This window comes from Sorex araneus, chromosome 7 (genome assembly GCF_027595985.1).
Source record: "Sorex araneus isolate mSorAra2 chromosome 7, mSorAra2.pri, whole genome shotgun sequence".
Taxonomy (NCBI): domain Eukaryota; kingdom Metazoa; phylum Chordata; class Mammalia; order Eulipotyphla; family Soricidae; genus Sorex; species Sorex araneus.
The window spans coordinates 37,224,251-37,232,843 of NC_073308.1; the positions used below are offsets into that span (position 1 = coordinate 37,224,251).

Sequence of the window (8,593 nt, forward strand, 5' to 3'; positions counted from 1 at the left end):
TCCAGAGGAAACAGGAGCTCGTGAGTCGTCAGAGCTCTGGGTCATCGCAGGCGGGGCCAGATAAGCAGCAGCGTGCTGGAGGGCCTGCGGGACCCCGGGCTCACGCAGCAGAGCGGGCCGTCCCGCAGAGCCCTGCAGGGAGCAGCTGGGAAGGGGCCTGCATCCCCGGCAGGCAGGCATGGGGAAGGCTACTGGGACGGCCTCAGCGACCCTCAGGGCCACTCCCGGCTCTGCACTCAGGCACTACTCCTGGCGGGGCTCAGGGAACCCAATGGGATGCTGGGGATCGAACTCAGGTTGGCCGCCTGCAAGGCAAGTGACCCACCGAGTCCCAAACCCATTTATTTGTTTTCTTTTTGGGTCACACCCGGCGATGCACAGGGGTTCCTCCTGGCTCGTGCACTCAGGAATTACCCCTGGCGGTGCTTGAGGGACCCTATGGGATGCTGGGAATTGAACCCAGGTCGGCCGCCTGCAAGGCAGACACCCTACCCGCTGTGCTATTGCTCCAGCCCCTGCTTTTCTTTTCTTTTCTTTTCTCTTCTCTTCTCTTCTCTTCTTTTCTTTTCTTTTCTTTTCTTTTTTTTGTGGCATGGAGGTTGCCCAACCAACGGTGCTCGGGACTTCCTGGTGGCTCTGTGCTCGGGGGGGGGGGGGGGGGGCGGGGAGGTGATTCCCAGCAGCTCAGGGGAGCACACCGGGATGCCGGTTGGCTGCATGCATGACAGGGGCCCTACCTGATGCCTATCACCCTGGCCCTCCGAGCCGCAATTCTTTTAGCTTCAGCTCTGGACACACCTGCTTGGGGGTGGGGGGGCGGTGCCCTGTCTTGGGGAGACACTATTGTTTCCTCCCCCTCCGCTGCACCCAGCCATCCCTCTCCTGGGCTCCTCGCCCGCTCCCCGAATGCACGCCGTACCCCCACTGCTCAGCAGAGGACACAGACGGCGGGGGGGGGGGGGGGTCTGGCCTCCGCTGCTCACGCCCGCCGTGATTTCTCTTGACTGGTTCTTTCTATGACCCAAGTCAGAAAGAACTGGAACCTCCGTCTGGGGCGGGGACAAGACGGGGGGGGGGGCAGAACCCCCTTTGCTCCACCTCGAGGCAGATGGGAAATGGTGGATTTGGGTGTCCTGAGGCCTGGCTCCCCGGGCCCCATGGCCGCTGGGGCCCCGAGCGCCTCTGCCCCTCCTTGTGCTAAGTGCCGGGCCACACCAGGATCTGGCTGGGCGGGGGAGGGGGCTTTCGGGGCAGTCAGGCCTGGCCCTGCCGGTGTTGGGCTGGCACTGCGGGAAGCCAGACATGCATCCCTGCCTCAGACAGGCCTTGCCACTGGGCAGTGGGCCGGGGCCAGGGGGCAGGGACACAGCCCCCACTCTGTGCCGGAGCAGACCCCGGGCCTCCAAGGCCTGCTGGGCCCCAGGTTCACTCCTCCCCATGCTGTGCGGGGAGGAAGCGGCCCGGAGGGGCACTCGGGCCAGCCTGGCGTCTGGACTGTGTCGACTCCGGCCTCCTCCCGGTCTGGTCAGTACCAGACTGGGCCCCGCCCTCGGGCCTGATCCCCTCCATGCCCCCCACCCCCGACCTCCTGGTCATGGCAGCTGGGGAGGACGAGGGCCCTGTGGGGAGAGCTTTGTCCCCTGCCCAGCTCCCAGCTCTGAGTAAACACACAGATAGGATCGGGCGTAGCCAGGAAGGGTGGCAGGGTGCGGCCCGGGAGAAGAATGGCAGGATGTGGCACAGGGGCACCATTCTGGGCACCCACGCCTCGGGCTATTGTTCGAGGCTGCCCGAGGCTCCCAGTCTCCGGGGCTCTGGGAGGAAGTGACATTCCCCGGGGGCCTCGTGCCCGCCCTGCCCCTGCCACTCGGATCTCCCCTGGCACTGCTCGCACTGGGCGTGAGAGTCGTGGGCGAGGCGAGGGGGGTGGGGCCCTGGCCCCCCCCGCCCCCCCAGGGTCTGCCCGTCTGCCCAGCTGTCTTCCTGTGCCCCTGGGTCTGAGTCACCGTGCGCCTGCTGACTGGACTATCTCTCTATCTGCATCTAGATACTGGGGTGGGTTCTGCTGTCTGGGGGGGTGGGGGGCATGCAGGGCTGAGGCTGGAAGCTGCTTTGATCCTGGCCCAGCTGGGCCTGGTGGGTCGGGGGGCTGGGGACTGCACAGAGAGCGGGTGGGGGCCAGGGGTGTGGGCAGAGGGTGGGCTTTGGGAGAAGGAGGATGGCCACCCTGGGCGTTGGTGTTCACGGGATTAGGCTCCTGTCTTACAGACTCAAAGCCGGACATAGGGGTCAGTCGCCGTCCGGGGGCCTCGCCCCTGCACCCCAGCAGAGTCACGAGGGCGTCAGGGAGCAGAGGGGCTTCCGGTGGACGGGGACACGGTGCGGGAGGACGCGCTTCTGAGTGGAGTGAGTGGAGGCAGAGCCCAGGAGCCCTTTGACCCCAGGGAGGCTGGGGCCAGTGTCCTGGGGGCTTGTGGCCAGTGAACAGGACCCAGGTGGGCTCTGGGGCGGCCAGTCACTCACCGTCTCAGCTCCTCTGTGCCCAGGGCGAGGGGGGCAGGGTCCGCCAAGCCTCAGAGCCTGTGTGGGGGTCCCAGGCTCAGAGCGCAGGCCTGAAAGGCCCGGACGGGCTTCTCCCGCCCCGGCGACCCCGTCACTTACCTAGAACGGGGGCCTGGGGGTGAGGAGAAGACAGCAGGGCTGCGGTGGAGGGGCGGGGGTCCCGGGCCAAAGCGGTGAGGGCTGGGGAGCGGCCACAGGACTGTCCCGGGTCCCCTCGGCCGGCCCAGCCTCCCTGCTGCGGCCAGAGGACCCGCCAGGACCCCGTGCCCACGCGCCGCTGCCCGAGGGAACGGCTGGAGGGTTCTGGAAGCCCCTGCCCCAGCCAGAAGGAAGCCGAGCGCACAGAGGCCTCACTCCCAGCCCCGCCAAGTCCTCTGAAGGCCCGGGCCCGGGAGGGAGAGTGCAGGAGCAGGCCGACTCCCGGGGTCGGAGCCCACGGAATGCCCCTGCTACTCCCTGGGCGTCCTTGTTCTCATTTTACTGAGTCCCAGACAGCCAGTGGCTTTCTCGGGATCGCACAGTCCATGGGGCAGATCCGACCTTGCGACCTCCCCGGGTCTGTGTGAACCCAGAGCTTTTCTCGAGCCACCCACCACCTGCAGGGGCGTCCTGGGCTGCGGACAACTGAATGGACGTCCCTCCTCTGTCCCCGACTCCCCATGGAGACCTGGGGGCTGTGGGCATCCTGCCCGCTCTCCGGATGAGGGGCAGGGGTTTTCTCTTTGGGTCACACCCAGCGATGCTCAGGGATTACTCCTGGCTCTGCACTCCTGCCGGTGCTCAGGGGACCCTATGGGATGCTGGGGCTCTAACCCGGGTCGGCCTCAGGCAAGGCAAACGCCCTCCCCGCTGTGCTATGCTGTGCTATCGCTCCAGCCCTGAGGGGCAGAGGTTTTTGATCATTTACTTTCATCTGGTGTCACCTAGGTCAGCTGGTGGTCAGTCAGGAATCCAAACCCTGGGAGATCCGCAAACTGCCCTGCCCGTCACCTCCCTGCCCCTCTCCCCGCCACTCTCCCTCCACAGACAGTCCGCACAGGTCCGGGGGCCCACCCGGCTGTGACTTAGGGACACGGACACTCCATATGCTCTCCACCCCCCGCACTGTGCTATCACCAGCCGCTCTTGCCCTGCTCAGAGGGGATCGAGCTGGAGGGAGCAGGTTGGAGCCTGGCGGGAGGTTGGAGTCTCGGGGTGCCCCACTGTGTGGGCAGAGAGGAGTGTGCTCTCCCTGTGCTCCTCCTGTGCTCCCCCTGTGCTCTCCCTGTGCTCCCCCTGTGCTCGGCAGCGCCCAGGGAGCCTGTCAGCTGCTCATCCATCAGCAGGTGAACTGTGCCAGGCTGCGGGGAGCCAGCCAGGGGCACCTGGTGGGTCCTGCCCCTGGTGCTGAGACCCACGTGTCCATCCTGCTTGGGCCCTGGGGAGCCCCAGGAGGCAGGCTCCCCACAGTGCCCCACAGCACCCCGCTGGAAGGGCTCTCGAAGGTGAAATGGGAGGTGGGGGTGAAGCCCAAGGCCAACCCACAGCCACGCGTGGCCCTCGGGAGTCGCCTGTGCACTTCCTTCTCCGGGGCCCGTTCGGCAGACTGGGGTTTGATCTCCAGCAGCCCAGATGTTCCTCCGTGCACCTCCAGGACTGATCCCTGAGCCCTGCTGGGTGTTCCCCCCACCCTAAAAACAAGGCAAACCAAAAGAGCGGTAAAAGAAACTGGTGGAATGATCCTTAGCGATGCTCTGTGCTTGACTTGGCACCCCTAAGACAGGCATCGAGAGTCGACGGAGCAGAGCTGTTGGCATCCTGTTAGGAAGCAGCAACATTTATTATTATTATTTTTTTTCTTTTTGGGTCACACCTGGCGATGCACAGGGCTTACTCCTGGCTCTGCACTCAGGAATCACTCTTGGTGGTGCTCAGGGGACCATATGGGATGCTGGGAATTGAACCCAGGTCAGCCGCCTGCAAGGCACACGCCCTCCCCACTGTGCTATTGCTCCAGCCCCCAGCAATGACATCTTGAGCCCACCTGCTGGTGGGCCTCAGACACACACACACACATGCATACACGCATTCACACACATGCACGCACACACATGCACGCACACATATGCATGCACACACACACGTATGCACACATACACGCACTCGCATGCACGCACGCACACTCACGCACTCCCCTCCCCCCTTCTGCTCAGGCAGGGTCGGCACAGTTCCCCCTGGGACCGCCCGGGCCTGAGGCCTTGGGGGCTGCGCGCCCGCCGTGTGCGGGGAGGCGGGGGTGGGGGGGGGCCCGGAATGGAGGCGGAAAGGCCGGGGGAACAGGGCCCAATCAGCGGAGGTGACCGGTGGCCTCCCACGCCCGGCCTGGCCAGGAGCAGTGGCTGGGGGCCAGCGCGGGGCTGGGGGTGGGGGCCGGCACACGGGCCCGCATTGTTCCCGTCACACTTCCTTTGGCTTTATTGCCTTTGTCCGACACCCTATTGTCTGCTTCCTTTTGTCCCGCGCTCAGCGCTGTGCCTTTTATTTTCCAGCCAGCCTGGTTGTTTTCATTTCTTTTGTCTGAAGTTCCTGAGAGGAAGGTTTTATTTTCAGCGGTTTGATTAATTCACAGCTTGAGCCCGGGGTTTGTTTGTTATGTAATTGCTGCCCTCAGCTCCAGGATAATACCCGCGCCCCGCGCCCCTCCTCCCCCGGCCCGGACGGGCTCCGCTTCCTGGATGCCCTCCAGGTTCCCGGGCCCTGGCGGCGACCCCGCACCCCAGCACCCCAGCACGGCCCCCTCGGCCAAGGTGGTCTTTCCTCCCGACAGCCTTTCCGGGGTCACCCTGCAGTGGGGGCCAGAGACCCAGCACCTGGGCCGGACTGGCCTCGAGGGCCTCTCAGCCCACAGCCACCTCCCCGTACGGTCCTGACAGCCCCTTTGCTTCAGTCACACCCCGGCCACAGCCGGCAAATGGCCGCACCTGCGCTTTGACTCTGGGGAGGTTGTGCTGTTGTGGGTTTTGTTTTGGTTTTTGTTTATTTTTGCCTCTGGCGCAGCCCCCAAGCCATGCCAGGTAGAGTTTTTATTCTTCAATTTAATTTTTAGTTTGGGGCCTGTTTGGGGGGCCACCCTGGCGATGTCCAGGGTTGATTTCTGGCTCTGCGCTCAGGGATCGCTCCTGGTGGGGTTCAGGGGACCGTATGGGGGTGTTGGGGATCAAGCCTGGGTGGGCCGTGTGCGGGAAGCGCCCTCCCCACTGTCCTATCTCTCCAGCCCCGGAGTTTATTGTTTCCAATTCTACGGAATGGCCGAAACATGTCACCAGAAGGCCTTGTGGGCAGGCTCAGGGCCCACCTTTGTGTGCTGGGCTCTGCCCCCGGGTGGGTGAGTGGCCGCCCCGGGTCGCCTGTCTGCCAGGGCCCAGGAGTTGAAGTGGAGTATGAGGGGGGACTCACGGGTGATGCAGTTGCCATTTTTACCCCCTGATCCATGACTTTGGAGGGTGAGGGAGCTGCCCCCCAGGTGCCTGCTGTGCCTCTCCTGGCTCTCTCTGGCCGAGGCTGGCCCGCGGGAGGCCGTGGTGGGTGCTCAGACTCAGGCAGGAGACTCCAGCCATCCAAAATGTCCCTCTGTCGGTTACGTTCCGACTTCCGGTCCCTACACAATACGCAGAGCGAACAGCACTCACCTGTCCCCCGTGCAGGGCAGACGGAATGATGGCGTGGTGGGGTTAGTCGGGCCTCGGTTTTCCTTCAGGGACGTGGTGGGGACTTGTGGGAAGTGACAGAGGCAAACGGGCCTTCCGCCGGGAACGCGGCTGTTGGTTCTAGCTGAGCCCCAGGGGGCCTCGGGCCCGTGCGGTGGCGGCCTCGGGTGTCAGCATTGCTAACTGCACGTGTGTGCGCCTCGGCACCGCGTGAGTGTGGGTCTGTCTGGGCTGAGGAGTGGCCAGTCGGTCTCCTGCCCTCCTGCGCTGGACCCGTCAGCTCCTCAAGGAGCCGCTGCACCTTCCCTCCGCTGCTGTCGTGGCGAGGACCGGCGAGGGTGCCGTCCACGTCTGGCCGGTGGTGCTTGCCCACGGGGCCTCAGGGTCACACTTCAGGGCCTGCGATCTTTGCACACGTGCTTGCCAGGGCGCGTGTGTCTGGTTCAGCTGCACACACACACACACACACACACACACACACTCGACTGTGCCCTAACACACACACACACACACACACACACACACACACACACACACACACACACCCGACTGTGCCCTAGAGACAACCTCTGGCAATGCCCCCACCAGGGGTCCGGGGCAGCAGAGCCCCAGGACGAGCACTTCTGGGGGCCAAACTCACACTTGAAGGCTGGTGGTTTTAGCCCCCAAGCCATTCCCTGGCCCCTAGAGCTTCGTGAAATTTTAAATTTTTTTCTTTTTAATTTTTGGCTTTGAGGCCACACCCGGGCTCCTGGCTCTGTGCTCAGGGCTTACTCCTGGCTCTGCAGTCAGGGCTCACTCCTGCTGGTGCTCAGACCATATGCGATGCCGGGGATTGAACCTGGGTCCGTCCCATACAAGGAGGTGCCTCTTCCCCTCCCCCATCCTGTCCCTCTGCCTCTAGACTTTAAAAATTTGTTGTTGCGCCGGGCACACTTACTCCCAGCTTTGTTCTCCGGGGTCACTCCTGGCATTGCTCAGGGGGGCCCCGTGGGGTGCTGGAGATGGGACCTGCGTCAGTGGCGTGCAGGGCGAGTACCCGCCTACCTCTCCGGCCCCGAGACTTTCCCATTTAAAGAGAATGAAGGACATCTGGCTGCGCTTGGCACGGGGCGGGGTGGGGCGGGCTCTGTGCCCTGTGCCCAGGCCTGGAGCTCGCTCACTGCTGCTTCTCCCCCAGGATGTCCATGAGGAGCCCTGGCTCTGCCCAGCTGGCCCTGGACGGTGCTGGCACCATGGTGAACTGCACAGTCAAGCCCGAGGGGCGCAAGGATGTCTGCCTCGAGGCCCCGCCTGGCTCAGCTGCCACCGCTGCCTCCGAATCCCAGCCTGGAGACTCCGCGCGGGCACCCCAGGATGGTGCTGACCCCCAGGCTCCAGCCCAGGTGCTCCGCCTTTCCCCGGGGCTCCTGGATGTATGTCCTGTGCTACAGCCTCCTCCCCCTGGGGGCAGAGGGGCCCGTGGAAATGGTTCCCCCCCCCCCCCCGGGGCAAGACCAAGTTGGGTGGGAAGACAATTCAGTCTGCTGGGGAAGCCAGGAGGGAGGGGGTAGTTCAGGGAAGTCTTCCTGGAGGAGGAGCAGTGGGTGCTGCAGGGAGCAGACTCCTGACATTAATGATTATTCTCAGTCCCGTGGCAGCAGGGACAGTCCTGGAGGGCGTGTCTGGATTCCGGATTTCCCTCTGGAAGGGGGAGATTGGGCAGGGAAGTCTCCTGCACGCTTCGCAGCCAGGCTGGAATCTGACTCTTGTCTTCAGTCAGACCTTTTGTTCTTTCTTTTTTTCTTTTTCTTTTTCACTTTTATTTTTTCGTTTGTTGTTTTTTTGGGTCATAGCCAGCAGTGCCCAGGGCTTCCTCCGGGCTCTGCACTCAGGAATCCCTCCTGGTGGTGCTCGAGGGACCCTATGGGATGCCGGGAATCAAACCTGGGTCGGCCGCGTGCAAGGCAAACACCCTCCCCGCTGGCCCTTTTTCAGGATTTTTGTTCGTCTGCTTTGTTTGGGGGCCACCCCGCGCAATGCTGGTGCCTGCCCACTGGGCCGTCTTCCCGGCCCCTGTTATTTTCACGTTGCCAAGAGAAGCCAGAGTGAGGTTGGGAGGGAGGAGAGGGTGGCCCCTGGGTCCCCCCGGTGTGTGTGTGTTGGGGGGCACTCAGGCCTCCCTGCCCCCTCCTCCTGGATGACCGTGACGCTCGCTGTGTCGGGCAGGACCGCAGCTCGCCCGAGAGCCGCGGGTCTCCAGAGCCCAAGAGACCCTCAGGCTCCGACGGGGCTTCCGGAAGCCAGGAGAAGCTGGACTTCAACCGGAATTTAAAGGAAGGTCAGCCGGGGGCTGGGTTGGGAGC

At 64.0% G+C, this 8,593-nt stretch overlaps 1 protein-coding gene across 4 annotated transcripts in view; it reads left to right on the forward strand.

Annotated features, from left to right (window-relative positions):
* SOX13 (SRY-box transcription factor 13) overlaps positions 1–8,593 on the forward strand; it is a 34,936-nt gene that overhangs the window by 19,839 nt on the left and 6,504 nt on the right. For all 4 annotated transcript variants that reach the window (XM_055144679.1, XM_055144680.1, XM_055144678.1 and 1 more), the window contains 2 exons: positions 7,429–7,633; positions 8,457–8,568. In XM_055144679.1, coding sequence (XP_055000654.1) covers positions 7,430–7,633; positions 8,457–8,568 — 316 coding nt within the window. In that variant the 5' untranslated portion in view covers position 7,429. The remainder of the gene's footprint in view (positions 1–7,428; positions 7,634–8,456; positions 8,569–8,593) is intronic.